This window comes from Osmerus eperlanus, chromosome 1 (assembly GCF_963692335.1).
Source record: "Osmerus eperlanus chromosome 1, fOsmEpe2.1, whole genome shotgun sequence".
NCBI classification, from domain to species: domain Eukaryota; kingdom Metazoa; phylum Chordata; class Actinopteri; order Osmeriformes; family Osmeridae; genus Osmerus; species Osmerus eperlanus.
The window spans coordinates 14,271,871-14,295,239 of record NC_085018.1 but is presented as its reverse complement, the minus strand read 5'-3'; the positions used below and the strand labels follow the sequence as shown (position 1 = coordinate 14,295,239).

Here is a 23,369-nt window from a genome sequence, read left to right as displayed (position 1 = left end):
GGTTATCGCTTGCGTTGCTTGTTTTGACATGCCTGTGTTGTGGGTTCACAAATCCGTAAATCTTAAAAAACAGACATTTAGCGTAACATAAAATACAGTGTGTGATGAAACCCTTTTGCGTTGGTATGCATGTGTGCCTTGTCTGAGTCGATGTAATTGCGTGTGCATGTCTGAGTCTGTTCTTGTGTGCGTGTGAGTCTGTGCGCGTGTGACTGTGTGTGTATGTGACTGTGTGTGTGTCTTCTTAAGAAGAGGACTGCGTTCCTGGGAGTAAGTCCTTGACAGAACTGTATTAGCGTTCTAAAGGGCTGGAGGTTAGTGTCAGAGTGACCCGTCAGGATGATGTATGCAGGCATGCGTGGTTCCTGACAGTGTGTGTTGACTGTGCAGTGATGAACCCTGTCCTGTTGAGAGATGGTTGGGCGGCTAGCTCGTACTTTATTGAGTTGAATTCTACAAGAGGGGACATCGTAGCATGACCACTCACACTGAAGGACACATACCGTATTGATTAAATGATGTGACGTGTACAGTATGTGTGTGAGACAGGGTTAGTGTGTGTGTGCATGTGTGTTTGTATGTTTGAGACAGAGTTTGTGTGTGTGTGTGACACAGCATGTGAGTGTGTTTGTACGTGTGTGTTTGTGTGTGGCCTGTCTGCGTTCGTGTGTGTCTGAGAATTGGTTTGATGCAGCTGTTGTTTTTTCTGCTGCAGATTGAATGGATAATAGAATTCAGACTCCCCATTGCCTCGTTAAATCCTTGTGGTCAGACCTGATGTAATCTGTATTAAACACACACTGGGGATAGATGGCCTAGGATAGCAGGCCCAGACTAGGAAAGTGATAGCCACACTAGGCACTCCTTATGGCCTGGTTTAGCCTTGTCCTTTTGTCTGACGTGTCTACTTGTGATGTGTGTGTGTGGCAACTGTGTGTTTGTACGTGTGTCAGCGAGTGTGTCTGTGCCTGTGTCAGTACACAGGGTGACACTGGGACACTGACAGGATTTCGACACCAGCTGCTCCTTGCAATGCTGCCCCCCTCTGTCCTCCTCCCTCCTTCCCCTTCTCCTCTCTTGTCTCCCCCACCCTCCCACCCCGTCCCCTGTGTCGCCTCCTTGTCTCATCTGACGGGCGACACACTGTCCCTTTATGCCACCTGTCCGTCAGCCTGAGCCCACCTCGAGGGCTGAGGCTGAGACTCGGGCTGAGGCTGAGGCTAAGGCTCGGACTCGGGCTGAGGCTAAGACTTGGGCTGAGGCTGAGGCTGGAGTTGGGCTTTCCTACTGCCTTTGTTTGGCTCCAGAGAACCCCCCTCCCTCTCTATACCACTCCCTCCCTGTCCCCTCCCTCTCTCCCTGTCCTCCCCCTCTCTCCCTCTCTACCCTGCGGGCAGTATGGAGAAGACAGCCTCTGTCAGCTATTTCCGCATTCAGCCACTGGCCACAAAGGATCCCTCGTTGCATGCTTCTCACACACGCGCACATACACACACGCACACACTCTCACACACACCCGCACACACCCACACTCTCACACACACATGCACACACACACACACTTGCACACACACACACACACGCAGACACTCTCACACACACACACACACACACATGCACACACACCCATACACACACTTGCACACACACACACACACAAACACACCAACACATTTAAGCTCCCTGGGATTTGTGTGTCATTCAGCAGGTTGTAAAAAAGAGATACTCTCCACTCTCCATTGCAATGGCTAGAAAAAGAAGAATGAACAGTAAATAGATGGGATTTGTGGTGCGCTTTAAACATAGAACAGTACACTTGGATGCATATACAGAGACTACGGTGGATAGCATGGGTAGTATGAATCATGTGGGTAGTATGGATAGCTTGGCCAAATCTTCCTCTTTTTTTTCTCTCTACACGTTTATATTATATTACATTATACAATATTCATATTCTCCTCCCTACCCCCACTCCTCCTCCTCCCCCCCCTGCTCCAGCAGGTAGAGGTAGTTATGGGGTGTCTGTGCTATGGGCCCACAGGGGCAAAATCTCGAGCACAGCCGCGGAGTCTTACATGCCAATGACTCCTGTTTCCCCGGCAACCGGTCGTCCTTGAGAAAAGGGCACGTTTGGGAGTTTGGAGGCCATGTCTGACAGGCCCAGTCACAACCCATAAACACTCCTCACACTCTGATCTGGGAGGCACGGAGGACACACACACACACACACACTGGACACCTGGAATAAACACATGAATCACTGAGGGCCTTCGTTGTGTGTGTGTGTGTTTTCCGGTGTGTGTGTGTGTGTGTGTCTCTTCCCAAGAGACAACATGATATTTCCCAAAGCACCTATCATCTCTCCACCACCCCTCTTAAGAGACAGAATGAGTGTTTCCAGTGTTTACAGGAGGCATGATGTGATGACCATGCACCTCACAGGTCTAATCCCTATATCATTAGGTGTGTCCCTTGGTGCAACAGGTAAGCTGTTCCCACAGGGACTAGGTGGGGCCGGGTATGGTTCCTAGATGTTTTGCTGTCCTCCCGGTAACACCGGAATATCCTGACGTCACACCTGCCCTCCAGTCATCCCCCTCCTCTCCCTCGTTCATTCAGGGACTAAAGAAGGTGGACGAGGAGGTAGACAGTGGTGTCATTTAGTTACCCGATGGTGACATTCACAGTATTAAAGACGTGTTCCGGTGTCCAGTTACAGTGGAAGCTCCCGGAGTGTGTGTGTGTGTGTGTGTGTGTGTGAGGGCGTGTGTGTGTGTGTGTGTGTGTGAGGGCGTGTGTGTGTGTGAGGGTGTGTGTGTGTGAGGGTGTGTGTGCTGTATTGTTTCAGTGTCCCTGGATTCAGCTTCATGTCAACACAGTAGAAAGTACTCCTCTTACCCCCTGAAGTGTGTATGTATACTGTGTGTGTGTGTATTTGTGTACACCTTTGTGAAGTCAGTGGAGACTTCCTCTAGAATGCTTGTGTGTGTATGTGTGTGTGTGCGTGTGTGAGGGATGGTCCTGAGATGTCCACAGTGAGAAGGAGCAGCAGATTGACCTCCTGTCCTCCAGATAGATGAATGTCCACATGGGGGTCTGCCTCTCGCCTCTGGCCACACCCCCACCATCTGCACGGCCCGCGCCAAGGGGCCCTCCTCCTCCTCCATCCACCTGGTTGGCTGCCCTTACAGCCTCAGGAGAGCTAGCTGCCCAGTGACATGCCTGAATAAAATAACCCCTTTTTCTTTATTTTTTTTTTCTTGCTGAGATGCCTGTAATTTTGCCATCCCTCCTTTCATCCCTCTTTTCAGTGCGGAAAAGGATGAAGTACAGTAAAAATTCCTGCTGTTATTAGTGCGCTGCCTTTACATCTCTGAGTCCTCCCTTCATCTCCCCCCCCCTCCCTCCCCGCCACTATCGACACATGGTACTTATCAGCCTTCATGGAAATACTGTGGTTAACATACTTTTCCTTTTGGAGATTTTCTTTTTGTCTTTCTTCCTTTTTTTCCCCCTTTTCATTTTTACGACTTGGTGATTATTATGAGAATGCTGTGCTCTAGTACAAGGCCCTGTCTTTGTGTGTGAGTGTGTGTGTGTGTGTGTTGAATTAGAGAGTGAATGTTTGCCATATGCGGCAGGGGCTCTATCAGAGTTACAGAGAGGTTGGAGTGTCTTTCAGGAAGCCGGAAAACAAAAGTTCAGAAAACCAGGAAATAACTCTCCTGATCCTCTCGGCTCCCAGTAACATTAATGAACCATAAAATAACCATTGTTGAACCACAAATGAACCACTAATGAACCATGTGGTTGTTTACGGTGAGTCATCATATCGGCACACTGAGTTAAGCTGATTGATGTTCCCTGTGTGTGTGTCAACCTACTGCATATTCATCTGGGCTGAGGTAGAGGACATGGTTTGTTTGGAGCCTACGTGAGTCTTGCCAGGCATTGTATGGTTCCTGGACCATCACCTTGGTCTGATGGCAATTGCTTGTGGTCACACAAATACATTGAAGCTCTGATATGAAGCTGGTATGTGGCACTCCTGAGAAATAAGGCAATGGCTATCTAAAACTGTCCTCTGGGCAAGGGCCAGGGGTTGTTTATAAACTGTGCGTGTGTGTGCTTTTGTCTGTGTGTGCGATGTGTGTGTGTGTGTGTGCATACGTACATGTATGACATGGAGGTGGGAGATCGGTCAGACTGTGTGTTTGTGAGTGTACGGCTGTGCGCAAGCCTGTGTGTGTGTGCGTGGGTGTGTGTGTGTGTGTGTGGGGGCAGTAGCGCCGTCTGTGTTGTCTACCTCCTGCCCTGGTCTCTCCAGCTGTTGTGCTGCCCCCCCCAAGAGCTCATTTCCCAGGTGTCTCACACGTCTCCCCACCGCCCTCCCTCTCTCTCCCTCGCCCGCCACCTCATCCATCTCCTCGCCACCCTTCTTGAGGCCCGGTGCTGTCTCCCTATCACCTTCTTCTCTCACCTCTCTTTATTTCTCTCTCTCTCTGTCTCTCTCTCTCTCTCTCTCTCTCTCTCTCTATATATATATATCTATCTCTGTCTCTCTCTTTCCATCTTTCTCTCTCTCTCTCTCTCTCTCTCTCTCTCTCTCTCTCTCTCTCTCTCTCTCTCTCTGTCTCTATTTGTTTCTCTCTCTCTTATCTCGTTATCTCTCTCGTGCTCTTACTTCCTCTCACTCTCTCAGTCTCTCTCTCCCTCTGTCTCTTTACTCTCTTTCTCCTCTCTCCCTTTCTCTCTTTTTCTCTCTTTCTCAGTCTGTCTCTGTCTTTCCTCCTGCTCCCCCCCCCCCCCCCCCCCCCCCTCTGACAACTGCCGTCGTGGCTTAGAGGAAGCAGGCAGACTGGGGAAAAGTCACGTCCAACCTATCGCCTCTCCTCCCTAAACCCCTTCCAACCAGCCAACCACACACACACAAACACACACACACACAAACACAAGCTGTGCAGCTTGAAATGAAAGATGGCAGTGAACAGTGAACAGTGAACAGTGAACACAGTAAACATGTGTGACAGCTACACTGCCTGGAGGAGAACACGTCACTAGCTTGTGTGACTGTGTGTGTGTGTGGGTGTGTGTGTGTCACTCAGCTCCACTGCTACCTTCTCCTCTGCTCTGACATTAAACATCAGGCTTATCATAGACGGACTGTTTTTCTGCAGAATAATTTTTTAATAAATTTGAATAAATATAATCATAATTTGCATACCACCTGAAACAACTGCTTGGGTACTGCGAGACAATGAGAAGCCAGTATTGAAAGATCTCCCCCGATCATCGTTGAGATTCATTTGTGAATTCTCAGACACACCCTTTTTTATAAATTCCTAGTTTTTCCCTTCCCAGGGTCCGGTTCCCCTGGTGTAACACACACACACACACACATCTGGTCTCTTTCATCCTCTCAGACAGAGACACCCAGAGAGAGACAGGCATGCTTCAGTAGTGTCTGTGTGTGGGGTGAAGTGAATGCCCCACATTTAATTGCTTTCACACTGGCCCGATTGAATTAGCCGGCCGGGCCTGGACCCTAATTGAGTTCCAGGGTCCGGGCTGCGTTGGGCATCGGTTCCCCCAGGAAGAGGTGACCCGGTGGGGACAGACAGGCAGCTCTGCCCCCTCTAAACAGCCAGACATCCCTCCTCTACATGACCTGCAGTCAGGTTTGACTGACACAGTTGGACAATCACACTGCCCACTCAGAGGTGAACGGAAAGAGAGGGAAGGAAAGAAGGGCGAGGGAGATGGAATTAGAGAGAGATAGAGAGAGAGAGAGAGAGAGAGAGAGAGAGAGAGGGAGGGAGGGAGGTAGGTAGGGAGCAAGAGAGAGAGAGAGGGAGGGAGAGAGAGGGGACCGTCTTACTAAAGTTATAAATACAGAAGTATTGGCATGCTACCTTTCTTGCTTAACAATTTTTTCCTAATCTAATAGAGGGGTGGTTGGCCTCAATGTGAGACAGGGAGACAGAAGAGAGAGGGGAGACGGTCTCTGGGTTAACAGCAGAGGCCGGACGGCCATTCCAAAGCTCTGCAGTATCTGTGTTTGGGATCCATCTGTAGATCTGATCTGGGTTTTGCTCATGATAAATCTGAGCTGTTTATCCAGGAAGCAGGGAGCGGCGGACTCCTAACCAGAGCTCATTAGTCACTGCGGAGTGTCCCTTCTGGTGACAATGGGAGAACCCCCCCCCCCCCCTCCCCCTGCCCCTCCACCCCATACAGCCACCCCCCCACCCCGCTTCCCCTCTTCCCCCCTCCGACTCTGAGCGTTTTCACTGCTTTCAGCACTTTTTTTCTGCTGCGCTCACAAAACCTTGCACCTCCAATCCCTTTCTCCCTCCAGCTTTTTCTCTTTCACACCCCTGATTATTCACACACAGGCCGGTACAAACACACACTCACTCGCACACACACATGTTCACACACACGTCAACCTTCACACACACACACACACACGCACACAGACGCACACATGTTCGTTCACACACACGGATACACGGATGGACTCTCGCGGAAACGCGCGCACGCGCACACACCCACACACACCTTAGCCCTCTTTCTGTCCCCTGTCTCTTTTTTAATGGCGCTTTCATTAAATGCAGCAGTTTTGGGGAGGGGGATTTGAGGCTGAATAGGGCTGGGGGGGTTGGGGGGGTTGGGGGGGGGAGGAGGAGGAGGGGGCAGTGCTAGTGCAGTCCCCTAACCCCCCCACCACCCCACCCTCTCGCTCCCCATCACTCCCCCTCTCTGGACAAAGGGCCTCTCTGTCCGGGGGGGTAAATGAGAGGGGGGCTCGGGGGGAGGTGAGTGAGTGGCGGGGGGTGCGGTGTGTGTGTGTGTGGAACAGGTCATGGCTTTTTTTTCCTCTGCAGGCCTGCCTCTGGCTGGATTAGTGTCCGTCCAGCTGATTCCCTGGTGTCCAGACAGCAGCACACAGCCACAGCACGGCTGCCATGATGGAAATGTCAAATGCCCAGCCCTTGGGCTGCTTCAGGCTGTCTGGACACACCGTTCCACTGATTCGCCCTGTGTATGTGTGTGTGTGTGTTTGTGTTTGAGTGTGAGAGTCCCTGTGGCAGTCCAGGAGTTCGTCAAGTAGCATAGCTTGCTTCATCCTCACTGCCACTGAATATAGTGGCCTCTCTTGCCTCTCTCTCTCTGTCCCTCTCTCGATTTGTCCTTTTCTCTCATACAGACACACGCACACACAAACACAAACTGGATACAACAGGTTGCAGCCGCAGGTCTTTTTCCTGCAGAGGCATAAATCTTGACAGTGTGAGTAGTGGAGGAAGTCTTTGAAACAGGCATCAAATGAGCAGCAGTAAAATGTTACCGGTGTCCTGGCACAGAGAACTTTCCCTCTCCCATGCTAGCGCCGCACACAGTGAGTCTCTCTCACCTCAAATTAAATCTTCAGTGCCAGCGTGTGTTATTAAAAGTCAGAAACGGTTATGGTTATTCTCTGCTCTGCAGGGAGCAGCAGTGGTGTCTGGGAGGTGACAGCCAGGTCTGACCGGCCTCTTTCCCTTGCCTGTCGGCCCTGCCTCTTGGACCTGCCTCCAGTCTGCCCTGCCTCTCTACCCTGATTCCTGGCCCTGCCTCTAGTTTGCCCTGTTTCTTGGCCCTGCCTCTAGTCTGCCGTTTGACCTGACTCTAGTCTGCCCTGCCTCTTGACCCTGCCTCTTGACACTGCCTCTAGTCTGCCCTGCCTCTTGGCACTGCCTCTGGTCTTCTTCCTGGTTCTAGAGGTGACACCAGGACCCGGAGATCCAATCCCTCCCCCCTCTACCAAGAGATGTGGATCACTGCTCTACTGTTTGTGAGTTTGAACACGTTGGTTCTGCATGGCAGCTCTTCTGCTTGGCTCAATGCAGCATTTCATCACCGTTGTCAAACTCCACAGGATCTGAGAGCCAGAGAAATGTGCTTACTTATGAAGGATATCAAAAGAGATGTGTGTTTGAAAGAGTAGAAAGAAATAAGCATTCCAAGGAAAAAATCCAGCGTTGAATATTCCCGTTTTAATTACCACCTGTTGCCAGAAGGCTGTCTGCTGTTGGAGGCCACATCCACAAAGAGACTTTGGCCTGTTCCTGTGGAATGACAGAGGGAGGAAGACAGAGAGAGGGAAGTGGAGAAAAGAGAAAAGGAGAGAAAACAGAGACAGGGAGAGGGAGTGAGGGATGGAGAGTGGGAGGTGGAGGGAAAGAGACAGGGAGAGGAGGGAGGGAGGGGAGGAGAGTTGAGATTCTGTAATCAAACAGTTCAAAATGACCAGTCTGATGCAGAGAGAATCAAAGATGCAATCTGCTTTTCAATCAGTCCTGCAGGCTCTGTCTGGACCCAGACTGACCACCTGAATGACTGACTGACCACCAGAATGACTGACTGACCACCTGAATGAATGACTGACTGACTGACTAGGTGGCTGATTGACTCACTCACTAGCTGCTGACTGACCACCTGAATGACTGACTGACTAACTGACTAACTGACTAACTGACTAACTGACTAACTGACTAAGTGACTAAGTGACTGACTGACTAGGTGGCTGATTGACTCACTAGCTGTTGACTGACCACCTGGGTGACTAACTAACTAACTGACTAGCTGATTGACTAATTGACTAGCTGACTTTTGGACTGGCTGACTATCTGATGGACCGAATAACTGACTGACTGACTGACTGACATATCTCACCACAGTTATAAATAGCCAGTCATTACATTTAGACAGCAGCGACCCTCTCGACATCATTCTGAATGCCTCAGCTAATGACAGGAGTGCATGGTTTTTGCACAGCTAGCTGTTTCCTGAACATGCTCGTTCGCCCCGTCGCCACCACTGCCTCTCATGCTCTCTTCGCTGTGTGCCCCTCCCTCCTTCGCTCCCTCCCCCAGTCCTTCTATGTCTTTATGCGATTTCCTTTGGTGGCCCTCGTCCCTGTGTCCTCCTCCTTCGCTGGCTGTGTGGTATTCAGATGGGGGGTCAGATGGCTGAGCGATCAGGGAATTGGGCTATTAATCAGAAGGTTGCTGGTTCGATTCCCGGCCATGCAAAATTACGTTGTGTCCTTGGGCAAGGCACTTCACCCTACTTGCCTCGGGGGAATGTCCCTGTACTTACTGTAAGTCGCTCTGGATAAGAGTGTCTGCTAAATGACTAAAGGTAGAATGTAAATGTATTCCCAACCCCTGCCTTCTCCTTTCATCATGTCCTCCTCAACTCTCGTCCTGTGGCAGCCCCAGAACCAGCTTCTCTCCTTCCCTCCTCCTCTCCTCTCCTCCTGTGGTAGTCCCAGCTCTCAGAGTATCCGTGTCCCAGGTTTTCATTCAGAGTCGGCTGAGTGGCAAGGTGAATGAAACGCCCTCATGTTTCTCTCTCCGCCCCAGCCTCTCACCCCATCCATCATGGCCAAAGAAAACATGACAGGACTAATATTTGTCGAAGAGCTCTATCAGATTTCCTACGTTTTCATTTCTGAAAACCCACTTCCTGTCCTAAGAGGTTTACAGCTATGATTTCGTCCAGATCTAGAACACTCCGTATATTTTGTGGTCGTTCACCGTTATCTGCTCAATGAGACAGATCTCACAGAACGCTGTCCAGTTAAAGTGGCTCTATGTGAGTGTTTGTGTGTGTGTGTGTGTGTGTGAGAGAGAGAGAGAGAGAGAGAGAGAGAGAGAGAGAGAGAGAGAGAGAGAGAGAGAGAGAGAGAGAGAGAGAGAGAGAGAGAGAGAGAGAGAGAGAGAGAGAGAGAGAAGAAAGGAGAATCTGTGTGTGTACGAGAGTGTGTGTGTTTGTAAGGATATATGTGTGTGTGCGACAAGGTATAGAATTGCCTCACTGTGTGTTTCCAGCGGCTGATGATTGGCTAGTGATTTACGGAGTGCTAGCATGCTGTCTGAGGAAGGAGAGTCAGATAGAGACAGAGAGAGAGAGAGAGAGAGAGAGAGAGATTGGAAAAGAGCTGTAATCCGGGCCTTGCAGGGTCACCAGGCTCCTGGATATCTCTCTTGAATAGAAATAGTGGCATTGAACCCGACTTATCATGCCTTGTGAGCTGACCTTTCTTAAATAAAGCCCCAGCTGCACACGGGCCCATGTGGCATATGCTGTAATCCAGCTATAATTGCCATCTCAGACCATGAATGGGGAAATGGAGCTGTGTTTTATGATTGCATTTCCTTAGCGTGGAGGATGGGCTGAGTGCAGAGTATTACGTAAGAGTGGGACGAGGTCAGGCTAGGAACACGGTGACCTGGTATATATGGTTAGAAACACAGTGAGTTGGTATATATGATTAGAAACACAGTGAGTTGGTATATATGGTTAGAAACACAGTGAGTTGGTATATATGGTTAGAAACACAGTGAGTTGGTATATATGGTTAGAAACACAGTGAGTTGGTATATATGGTTAGAAACACAGTGAGTTGGTATATATGATTAGAAACACAGTGAGTTGGTATATATGGTTAGAAACACAGTGAGTTGGTATATATGGTTAGAAACACAGTGAGTTGGTATATATGATTAGAAACACAGTGAGTTGGTATATATGGTTAGAAACACAGTGAGTTGGTATATATGGTTAGAAACACAGTGAGTTGGTATATATGGTTAGAAACACAGTGAGTTGGTATATATGATTAGAAACACAGTGAGTTGGTATATATGGTTAGAAACACAGTGAGTTGGTATATATGGTTAGAAACACAGTGAGTTGGTATATATGGTTAGAAACACAGTGAGTTGGTATATATGGTTAGAAACACAGTGAGTTGGTATATATGGTTAGAAACACAGTGAGTTGGTATATATGATTAGAACACAGTGAGTTGGTATATATGATTAGAAACACAGTGAGTTGGTATATATGGTTAGAAACACAGTGAGTTGGTATATATGGTTAGAAACACAGTGAGTTGGTATATATGGTTAGAACACTGTGAGTTGGGGTAGATAGGGTTAGAAACACTATGTATTGGGGTATATAGGGCTGGAAACACCATACGTTGGGTAGACGAGGGTCTGGTGACGGCTGGATTTGTATCATCTTAGCAGAGGAGAGGCCTCTGGCTCCCTGGTGTTTGTCACTCATCCAAGCCTGGTCTGATGTGGAAAACGGCTGTTCACTTTAGCGCAGCAACGGCAGATCCATGACAGTTAGAGGACACCTGAGGGCCGCCCTGTCATTGGGAACCAGCACGGTGTTCAGCCTTGTTTGGCTTCTCACAAAAGATCACTTATTCATGTGCACTTTAGCTCCTTCACAAAGTCCCCCCCCCCCCAACACACCACACACCAACCTTCTCCTCCTTATCTTGTCATGCTAGCGCCAGAGAGAGAGGGAGGGAGGAGAGAGGGAAGGAGTGATTATGTCAGGCTGAAGCGATGTGGCCAGGTGGTGTGTAGCCATGGTCATCGCTGTCATGGCGACAGCGTCGTCGCCGTCTCCAGGAGAGAGGACCGTAAAGAGCACTTACTGTAACAGGAAACACACAGAGCCCCTGGGCAACCAGAGTGAGCTGAATAATTAAAGACCACCAACAGGAAGTGTGGTCATCCCTGCGGAGACTTCCCTCACAAACAGAGATGCTCTGATGTGTGTATAAATGCCGGGCCCTGCGTGTGCGTGTGTGTGTGTGTTTTTTGTGTGCCTGTGTTTGTGTTTGTTCACGATGCAGGATTGCAAGTCTAGTAAAGCCAGATGTGGCCCTAGTACATGACATCTGTAGAAAGGGAAAATAGTTTTAACAAACACAAAATCTGTTAATGGCTGAAGTCTCAAATATTGCTCTCTCCTTCCCTCCTCTCTCTCTCTCTCTCTCTCTCTCTCTCTCTCTCTCTCTCTCTCTCTCTCTCTCTCTCTCTCTCTCTCCTCTCTCTCTCTCTCTCTCTCTCTCTCTCTCTCTCCCAGCTTGTCCGTCAGGCTTCTTCAAGCCAACCCAAGGTGACGAGTCCTGTATGCAGTGTCCCATCAACAGCAGAACCACCAACGAGGGAGCCACCACCTGTGTGTGTCGGAACGGTTACTATCGCACAGACTCCGACCCCTTCCAGATGCCCTGCACAAGTATGTCCAACAAACACCCAAGCACACACATGCACTCATGCATTCACACACAACGTCCGACCAACCTTCTTACATATACACACACACACACACACAAATGCAAACACACACACACACACACACACATGAATGCAAACACACACAAACATACCCGCACACACGTACACACACAAATGCACACACGCACCCATGAATGCAAAGACACACACAAACACACACACACACATGCACATTCACACGTTACTCCAAGTCCACGCTCACACACACTGAGGCATGCCCCTGCCCCATCCGTTGCAGAGGTTAGTAGGCCAGGGCGCTGCAGCTTTGTGGAGGCCCAGAGCCAGAGAATGGACCAAGCCACGGCTCTCTCTTGTCATGCCAATGAAGCTGGTCTGATTTCAATTTGAATTTGTAGTTGACAGAGAGGCTGAGAGAAAGACAGGGAGGGGTTGGGGCGGGGGGGAGACAGAGAAAAAGAGAGAGAGAGAGAGATAGGAAGAGAGACATAGAGAGAGAGAGACATTGAGAGCAGGAACAAGGCGGTGAGGGAGGGAAAGAAAGATATGCAGTTCATAGTTTGGTCTTGGTAGTGCAGAGTGAGGGAGTGTGCATAAGAGAGAGCAAAAGAGACAAGTGAGGGAGAGACAGACAGCGAGGGAGAGAGAAAAAGAGAGAGAGCTCCTTTCAGCATCTTGGCTGTGTGTGTTTTTGTTCCTAACCCCTGGTGAAAGGGGGAGAGGAGGAGGAGAGGAAGATTTGAGCGCCTCCAACAAAGGACATTTGCATAAGCCTGTCCCTGGGAGAGTAGCAGCTGAACTGAACGAGCAGCCCCAGCCTCAGCCCCAGCCTCAGCCCCAGCCTCAGCCTCAGCCCCAGCCCCAGCCTCAGCGCCACAGTCACGTCGCTGGGGTTCAACCCAGCCAGCTGTAGCGGGGTTTGCTCGTTTAAGATTAGCAATACTTAATTTATAATAAAGTATGTAGTTCTTGGGGGCACCACCTCTTATTTGTTAAAGGGACAGAGGAAACCTTATTGAATAATATTGAATAATAGCCTTCGTAATAATCAGTCTAATCTTAAGTAGTGGATTCTATGAAAGTAGAGCAGATCAGATAACGTGAGGGATAACGCGAGTATTATAAACAATTATTTATTTAAGGAAATGTAATTATAATGAACAAATACCAGAGAAGTTATAGGTTAGTTGAAAGTGAGTTGAGTTGAACTGCATACGGTAGGTCCTAAACTATGATGAGGGTTGGTACAAGATGGTAGGTTGAGAGCGCGTGGGGAGGGGGGAAGGGAGAGAGAGAGAGAGATAGGCTTCTGGAGAACAATGGGAAAGTATGTTAACTAATCCTAACGAAAGTTAGGTTAAATCATTTGCAAACTAAAATCAAACGTAACAAATTAAATCACAATATGCCAATGTTCACAAGTAAGAAATGTAGCAATATCGCAGTTACTGTTGTCAGTTTGAAGAAGAAGAGTCAAGGTTCCGTTCGTCGTTGTCAAACGGTTAGAGCAAAGGAATCTTTCGTTCAAGTTCCTAGTGGTCCAGTGAGTTGCTGATTGAGAAGGATAGGTCAGATGTGTCGCGAACACTTCCGGTGAATCCTTGCGAAAAAGCCCGGATTGCTTGTGCGTCAAGGTTTTATAATCCTTGAGAAAGGGGGTATCCTTTTGGAGGTGAACTCTTTGATTGGTGAGTTACTCCCACCTGGGCGTCCATCCTGAGATTGACGTATGGGTGTGAAGTGGTTGATAACTTTTCAGAGTTCAGCTATTTCAAATGTCCATGTATTGCTTATACTTTGAAATATAACAATACAACATTAATAAATGGTTTAGTTTGTATATTAGAATCATTTTGATATCAAGATTGACTGATTTATCATAACAGGGAAGGAAGTTACATTAAAACATCAAATTATGTCAACACAGCATTAAAGGGAAAGCATACATTATAACACATCAACTACTGTCATTGAAATAGTGTCCATGAGCCATGTAGTCCTTGAGAATATGTTTGTAAATCCAGAAAAGTTAGTTCTTCCTTAAAATCCTTTGTCTCCATACTGTAAGGCCATTTTGGTCTACTTTCTGACCCCATGCTGGGCCAGAAGCTTTGAAGCTCCTGCTCTGGAGATAAGGACAAAGGAGGAAAACCCCCTTTCTCCTTGTCGGGGGTAGGGGAAAGGTGTGATGGTACGTGGTTTGTCTGTTGGCTCTGCTACACAGCCCAGCCCTGATTAGAGCTGGGAATGGGCCCATCTGAACAGCCTGGCAAACCCGAACAGGGGCCATTAGCCTCCCACCCCTCACCCCTCCTTACATCCCTCAATCCTTCCATCCCTCCTTCCCTGTGTGTGTGTGTGTGTGTCTGTGTGTGTGTGTGTGTGCTAAATTCTTGTCTCCGTCCATGCCTCCCTCCCTCCTTCCATCCCTCCATTCCTCCCCCACCCCCCGACCCCGCCCCCACCCGCTCCTCACCCCATCCAGTCCCCCATCCAGAAGGAGTTTAGAAGAGGAGGACTGACACATTGGGGCCTCCAGTGGGCTTGTCTCCAGCCCTGGAAGTCCCTTAATGGGAGCCAATTAAAAGGCCTCTAAATAAGTGATCAATTCAGTTTTAGAAGTTGGTGGGCGTCGTTTATCTCATTAGCCCTAGAGAGGGCATGCTGGGGAAACAGACACACATGCTTGTAGAAGATAAACACGCCTCTTTGTCTGTTTGCTTGGCCTGTCAGTCAAAACCAACGCTGTGGGGCAGGTTTCCATCTACCAACCATGAGAAAGAGTCTCTCTCTCTGTTTCTCTCTTTCTTTCTCCCAAAATAGGTCCTAAATCTCTCTCTCCTTCTCCTTCCACCCCCCCCCTCTCTCTCTCTCTCTCTCTCTTGCGCTTTATGGGAGTTGATTCTGTGTGATTGAAAGTATATGATTCCCTGCAGATTTTAAACAAACACATGTCACAAAGTCTATCTGTCTGTGTGTGTGTGTGTGTGTGCGTGCGTGCATGCATGTGTGTATGTACGTGTGTGTGCGCAAACGAGTGTGTGCCCTCATGTGTGTGTGTGTGTGGTCAGTGCGCCTCTCTGGGGAAGAGGCCTTCTTGTTGCAGCATACCAGGCTGCCACCTCAGAAGGGCTGCAGTGTATTAGTGGTTAGACAGGAGTGTTACATGAGCAGAGCGGTTGAGCTTCTGGAATGCGTGTCCTCCACCATGTCAAGGACAGCAGAAACACTACCCCCACAGCATCACTAGAGAAACACTCTAACCGGCAGAAGCACTACCCACCACAGCACGACCAGAGAAACACTCTAACCAGCAGAAACACTTCCCCCACAGCACCACTACAGAAACACTCTAACCAGCAGAAACACTACCCCCCACAGCACCACTAGAGAAACACTCTAACCAGCAGAAACACTACCCCCCACAGCACCACTAGAGAAACACTCTAACCAGCAGAAACACTACCCCCCACAGCACCACTAGAGAAACACTCTTACCAGCAGAAACACTACCCCCCACAGCACCACTAGAGAAACACTCTTACCAGCAGAAACACTACCCCCCACAGCACCACTAGGGAAACACTCTAACCAGCAGAAACTGTTCCCCCACAGCATCACCAAAGCAACACTTGGACAGCAGAAACACTCAGAGTAGAGTACAGAGTAGAGAATATGTAGACGTATGTGTGTGTCTGTGTGCACTGTATGCGTGTATATGCGTGTTTAACCCTGTATGTCTCTATGTGTAACCGGGTGGAAATAGCTGTAACCTTAACCACGTGTGTGTGTGTGTGTCACCCACAGCCGTGCCCTCGGCCCCCCAGACGGTGATCTCCAGTGTGAACGAGACGTCCCTGATGCTGGAGTGGATGCCGCCGCGCGAGTCTGGGGGCCGCGAGGACGTGGTCTTCAACATCATCTGCAAGAGCTGCGGCGGGGGCCGCGGAGGCTGCACGCGCTGCGGGGACAACGTCCAGTTTGTCCCCCGGCAGCTGGGCCTGACGGAGCCTCGCGTCTACATCAGCGACCTGCTCGCCCACACGCAGTACACCTTCGAGGTCCAGGCAGTCAACGGCGTGTCGGACCAGAGTCCCTACTCTCCGCAGTACGCCTCGGTCAACATCACCACCAACCAGGCTGGTGAGTGGGTGGAGATGGGATTGCGAGAACATGCGCACACACACAGGTGTCCTTTATATACACACGCGCGCACGTCGTATGCACACACACACTTTCCGAGGCACATACGTATTTTTGGAGGCACACATTCACTCATGCATGGATGCCAAAGCAATTTGGTGATGTCACCAAAGGGCTTGATGGCCTGTTGGCCCTGGCCATGTGACCTCATCATGAAACTCTAAAAGGACTGGACAGCAGTTATATCTCTCTCTCTCCCTTTAATCTCTCCATCTATTTTTCTGTCTTTCTTTCCCTCCTCTTACCTCTTCTCATTTTCTCTCCCTCCTGAGCACCCTTGATCTCTTATTCTCAGGTTTCATCCTTTTCTCTGTTCCTCCTTCTCATCCGGTCTCCCATCCTCTCCCCCCACCAATCCCTCTTGTCTGCCTTCATTGCTCAGTGATCGCAGGCCTGGCATGGGTGAACCTCCTCTCCTCTCATTATCTTACCCACTCAGCTCTTGTGCTACATTTCATACTTCTTAAGTGGTGAGACCTCAGACTGATGTATACATATTCCATGTACCAGCTACCTTGTCAATTGCCCTTACAGCTGTAATGGGAACATTAGCCAGAGAGAACAGTGTATTTCCACGGGGTTGTGACTTTTAATGGAAAACAGCTCCCTTTGGTGATTGCCCTAACTTTATAATCTCGGGGATCTTCCAGAAACCTGCCTCAATCAGCCACCCCCCCCCCTCCTCTATTCCATTTTTGTCTCCTCTCTCTCTCTCCATCCTTCTCTTTCTCTCTCTTCTCTCTCTCTCTCTGTTCTCTCAATCCCTCTCCAGGTCTCTCTCATCTCTCCCTCCTCCCCTCCTCCCATTCGGACTACCTTTATCCCTTCACTCCCTTTCCATCCCTCCCTCCCTCCCTCTCCATCCCTCCCTCTCCATCCCTCCCTCCCTCCCTCTCCATCCATCCCTCCATCCATCCCTCCCTCCATCCATCCATCCATCCCTCCCTCCCTCCCTCCCTCCCTCCCTCCCTCCCTCTCCCTCCCTCCCTCCCTCCCTCCCTCCCTCCCTCTCCATCCATCCCTCCCCTCCCTCCATCCCTCCCTCCCTCCCTCCTTCCCTCTCCCTCCATCCCTCCCTCCCTCCCTCTCCATCCCTCCCTCTCCCTCCCTCCATCCCTCCCTCTCCATCCATCCCTCCCTCCCTCCCTCTCCCTCCATCCCTCCCTCCCTCCCTCCCTCCCTCCCTCCCTCCCTCCCTCCCTCTCCCTCCATCCCTCCCTCCCTCCCTCCCTCTCCCTCCATCCCCCCCTCCCTCCCTCTCCCTCCATCCCTCCCTCCCCTCCCTCTCCCTCCATCCCTCCCTCTCCATCCCTCCCTCCCTCCCTCTCCCTCCATCCCTCCCTCCCTCTCCCTCCATCCCTCCCTCCCTCTCCCTCCATCCCTCCCTCCCTCCCTCACTCTCCATGGCATCCATGTGTCTTTTCCGTTGGGGCTTGCGGTCACACTCGTCGGCTCCTCGTCTTGTATTCACACCGGCAGCGGCAGCATTGATTTGCTCTTTAATTGTCTCACTGAGACGCATCATTTGGCGAGCCAGCCGGGATCCCCGGACGCTGATGAGCTGGGAGGCAGGCCAAGGCGGGCCGGACTGGACACGCTCTGTTGGAGCCGAGGCTTGTAGTCCCATTGGCACAGTACTGTACCGGGGCCGTCACCCCACCCAACGTCTGATTGTGTTGGGAGGTGGAGGGGAGGGAAAGGAAGAGGAGGGAGGGTGAAGGGGGAGGGGTGTTTGAGAGAGAGAGAGAGAGAGAGAGAGAGAGAGAGAGAGAGAGAGAGAGAGAGAGAGAGAGAGAGACAGGGTGTGGTGGGTGTGGGGTGTGGGTGAGGGAGGATAGGGGGGACAGAGAGGAGGAGGTGGGGGAGAGAGGGTGCAGTCTTATAGAACGAGCCACGCTGTCTGTGTCTCCCTCAACCTCCAGCACTGTGTTTGGAGTTCGGCTCTTGCTCAGTTCTTGTTGTTGTCGACCACGTGCTCCGAGGATAAAAAGTGGAAATGTGCACAGTTTACAGTAAACAGGATTAGAAAAACGTTACAAAAGACGATCCGAAGAGGAACATTGGATGCATTTGACACACCTAGGAATGTGGACTAATTGGAACAACAGTGACAAACGTGACATACTTAGTTTGCATGTTGAGAAACAGCATCCAGCTCCACAAAGCATCATCACAATACTCGGGGGAGAAGGGGAGGGGGGGCGGGATGGGATACGGGAGGGGCCAAATCCTGTTCAAATGGAGGAGCTTTTCTTCCTGGAACGTCCTCCTTATTGTCTGTTTGGATTTGAGTCATCGGTGTGGCGGGTTAATGAGAGCCAGAGAGTGCAGTTAGGTGTTCTAATGAGCCTTCGCTCTCCCGGCTGGGTGACAAAAACGTCTGCCACCCCCCCCATCCGTACCCCTCTGCATCCACCACCATCCCCCTCAGTATGCCCCTCTCAGGGCGGAAATTGGGGGTCTCTGCACCCTCTCCAGTGAAGTGCCCGTCACATTGGATTAGGGGGGCGAGGGGCTCCCGTCGGAGGGAGCTGTGAAAGAGGGTGAACCCTGGCCTGGCCCCCCTCTCCACCCCCCTTCCCACCAGCCCCAGAGAGCAGGCCTGGTCCGGGGACAGAAGAGCCCAGTCACCCAGCGCCAGGCCCACAGCCCTGGGGTCACAGGGGCCCCGGGGCCCATAATTGCGTCTGGTTTGGGAGTCTTGGAGGTTACATAAACATCATGTCACCCCCAATTACCAGAGGCGGCTCTGTTCCTCTCCCTCCTATTACAGGGAGAGGCTGAGAGAGGGAGGGAGGAAGAGAGGGGGAGAGAGGGAGGGAGAGAGAGTGCATGTTAGAAGTAGAGGAGGGGACAGGGAGGGTTGGGGAGAGAGCATGGACTAGGGAGGGGGAAAAGACAGGGGGGAGAGGGAGGGCGAGAGCATGTGAGAGGGAAAGTGGAACCAAAAAAAGATAAAAGAGGAAAAACATGTTACTGACAGAGAGCGAAAGAGAGAGAGAAAGGAAAAAAAACTGTCAGTGAGAAACAAAGAGCGAGTGTGTGTGTTTCTCTGCATGTGTGTCTGTGTGTTTGAGTTGCGTGCTAATCAGTCCCATTTCAAACCTATCTGTATGGTGGTGGGCCTTACCAAGAAGGAATGCCATAAATAAGTGAATTTGAAGTGACTGGCGTGAAAAGGGCTCTCATGTGAAACGTTGCCCTGCACTTCTGATGATGGGGAAGAGGAGGTGTGTGTGTGTATAAGGGATTTGGGGGTGAACCCTCTTTTCAACCAGCCCCAATTTAAACACTCTCCCACACACACGCACTAACATGTAAAGGCATGCATGCATGCTCACACACATGACATATATGATACACACACGCATGCTGACACACTTACATAAAAACACTCACACATTCAGGCACGCACAAGCACCTGTACAGACATGCACGCACTCACACGCTGCACTCTACAGCATGACCTTCCATCTCTCCCAGTCTCACCAGCCTCACCAGCCTCTCTGCTCTGTATCTGGGACACAGAGAGGTTGCTAACGTCCACAGCCCAGTGCCTTGCCTTCATAAGTGGGCCTACTCACCGTAATTACATTCCGCGCTGTCTCATAAAACTGAAGCTTAAGCTGCGAGAAGTCCCGCTTGTTTAATGAGGATCCGTCTGATTCATGCACACACGTCCTCTTCTGTGGAAAGTGTTGTGTTTTGGGTCCCTTTAGGTGCTCATAATGGTGAGTCACTACCAAATCTCCCTGCTAGCCCACAGCTTTATCTCTATCTATTAAATACCATTCTTTCACAGGGGGTTGAGTCATTTCTCGTTTATGAACTATGGAAGGAGAGAAGGGGTTGGGGCAGAGTTAGAGAGAAAGAGAGAGAGAGAGGTAGAGGGTGAAAAGGGAAGAGAACGAGAGGGAGAGAGAGAGCGAGAGAAAGAGAGGGAAAAGGGAGAGAAAGGGAGAGAGAGAAAATGGACGAGAAAAGGAGAGAAAGGGAGAGAGAGAGAGAGAGGGGGAAGATTGAAGGGGAGAGACAGTGATAGATGGGGGTAAGGAAAGGTTGTATGATGATGGAGCATGTGTTTGGAGAGATAAAGAGCCTGGAGGCGGAGCAATGAGAGGAGCTGGAGTGGCAGACAGAGGAAGCAGGGAGGACAACATCATCCAGGAGAGGCCGATTCACCATCTCCACCTCATCCCTTCATCCCTTCCTCCCTTCATCCCTTTTTATCCTCTTATCCCCTTATTCCCTCATAACCGCACATTCTCATCCCCTCACCCTCTCTGCTGGAGGGACATTTTCTCCAACAATGCCTTCTGGACCAGAAACACCATGTTTCATTAAGGCTGTAGACCCAGTAGCGTAGTCTGGTTTGAAGCAGTGCACATCAGTTTAACAAGCTACCCCCCCTCCCCCCCCCCCCCCTCTCCATTCACACGGGCAAATTCTTGTGGATCACGTGGACCACACTGCTGTGTGGCTGCCCTTTGAGGCGACGCAGAGAGGAGAAACACACAGGCGGAGTGTGTGTGTGTGTGTGTGTGTGTGGGGTGGTGGGGGGGGAGACTTTTGCACAGATGCAGACACAAAGCCTAGTCTTTACTGTTCTCCTTTCCTCTCAAGCCTTCAGCTTAATGATTAATGAGGGTTAATCATTCATAACCGGCCTCCTGCTCCATCTCGCTCTCCTCCTCTTTCACCCTTGCTCACCTCTCTCTCCCTCACATCTCTCTTTCTCTTTCTGTCTCTTTCTCCTACTTTCCTCTTCCTCCTTCTCTCTCTCCTCTCCTCTCTCTCACTCTCTCTTTCTCCTCCCTCTCCATCTCTCTCTTTCCATCTCTATCCTCTCTCCATCTCTCGTTTTCCATCTCTCTCTCCTCTCTATCTCTCTCTCTCTCTCTGTCGGTATGTCTGTCTCCTCCATGTCCTACAGTCATCATAGACACAGGGTGAAATGTTTGCTTAGACTACCTCTCCCACTGAGGATTCATCACAGACATCACTGACAGCTCAGTGGCCTGAGACCTGACACACACACACACCTACACACACACACACAATCACTCACATCCACACACAGTCACCCACCCACCCACCCACACACATCCACACAAGAGCACCCACACTCCCCCGCACCAGAGCTGTCAAAAGGGGAGTGTTAAAATACATGGCTTTTGATAAGTGATTACCTGGACGGAAATGACTGTTGTCACCTTGTCAATCAGGTGACAGTTACTGACTGCTATCACCTTGTCAGTCAGGTTGACTGTTCCACGCCTCACAAGAAAACATTTTCTGTCTCACAGAAAATGCTGAAAAACAGCCCCTCTCCTGGAGGCCTGTTGATTGCAGTCTTCAAGACATCCTGTCCTAAGAGGATTAAGGCTGAAAGGAGCACACACCATAATGTGTGTGTGTGTAGCCTATCCTCAACCACAGGGTGTGTGTGTCAACCCGTCCTCAACCACAGGGTGCATGTGTGTGTGTGTCAGCCTTTCCTCCACCACTGGAGGAGGGTGGAGGGGGAGAAGTGGAGACGGGGGAGAGCGGAGGGAGTGGGGGGCGACGGCGGGGTTAGTGGCGTCTTACACGGTGTGCTGTGTCCAGCTGAGGACCATCACGCCGCGGCCAGGACTGCTGATGTGCTGCTCCACCTCCCTACGACGGCGAGGAGATTTATGACTTCATTATGTCTCTGATTGGCTTAGCTGAGGTGTGAGTGGACCACCTGGGATTCTGCGAGGGAGAGTGTATGAGGGGGAGTGTGTATGAGAATGTGTGAGGGAGAGGGGGTGCGAATGAGAACGTGTAGGAAGAGTGTGTGTAGGAGAGTGTGTAAGGGAGAGTGTGTGTGTGTGTGTGTGAGAGCGTGTGCATTCCAGCAACACATGCAAAGGTGCAAGCTGTTTACGTTTCTTCCTCAGGGCTGCCTCAGTGCTGCTAGTGTGTCCAGCATACTCAGAGAGAGAGGGAGAGAGAGGGAGAGAGAGAGAGAGAGAGAGAGAGAGAGAGAGAGAGAGAGAGAGAGAGAGAGAGAGAGAGAGAGAGAGAGAGAGAGAGAGAGAGAGAGACATAGACCAAGAATGGGATGAGGGCCATTCGTGTACAGGGTGTGACAGTGACAGAAGACGGCTGGGAGGACACATATGGAAGCTGCAATTGTGGGGGAGACGGGCAGACAGTCAGTCAGTCAGACAGATACCCAGTCAGTCAGCCAGTCAACCAGCCACCCAGTCAATTAACCACCCAGCCAGCCAGTCAGTACAGCATTGTCCCCTACATCCCCATGCTGTGACAGGCAGCCAGTGCAGAGCAAACACACAATGTATTTAGGTATGCAAACCCCTGCTCTGCCTGTAGGCCTCCATGACTTTTCATGACCTACGCATCAAATATGCATTCATTACTTTCTCTCCTGCAATAATTACTGCACGGATCGTCCCTTTATTAAGCCGGACATGTTCACATGCTTTTGTCAATGGACTCTCAGACTGACTGTTCGAACTGTTACAGCAGGGACTAATCAGTACCATAACTGATGAGTTCACGGTCAAGACACACGCGTCATACTGGCTGTAGAACATCAGCCGGTTTTCATCGCACAGACTCTGTCTTTACCGAACCCTTACTGTAAACGAGTGTGCACGTTTTGAGAGCTTCAAGTGGGGTTCAAAGATTAAGACCTTTTGGTCCACTGAGCTGTGAAAAGGGCCATATATTAAACGTGGAACTCACTTTTTGTGCCCGAATTACCCCGATTCATGGTGAAATGCGTAATTGCTTGAATGCAGTCATGTATTCACTGTTCCCCTTTGTGTGGTTGCGGACAGGGAATGCAACATACAATCATGCTAGGTCACAACAGATGCAACCCCACTGTTTTAAATATATGAATATTTCACTCTAAACACTAAAGTATGTGTTGCCTCACTTCAACTGTGCTTAAAAGATAAAAATGTAAAATGAGTCCTGGTTTAAGGGGTGTAAAAAAAATCTACAAATGTCAGTCATACACTTTTGGAGATACAAGTATCTCCGTTCACACTAGTTTTC

The 23,369-nt window shown here is 50.2% G+C and overlaps 1 protein-coding gene across 1 annotated transcript in view; it reads left to right on the top strand.

Moving 5' to 3' along the window:
• The window catches only part of ephb2b (eph receptor B2b), a 109,315-nt gene that overhangs the window by 77,177 nt on the left and 8,769 nt on the right, over positions 1–23,369 (top strand). Inside the window, exons 4-5 of the mRNA XM_062456282.1 lie at positions 11,941–12,096; positions 15,921–16,264. Coding sequence (XP_062312266.1) covers positions 11,941–12,096; positions 15,921–16,264 — 500 coding nt within the window. The remainder of the gene's footprint in view (positions 1–11,940; positions 12,097–15,920; positions 16,265–23,369) is intronic.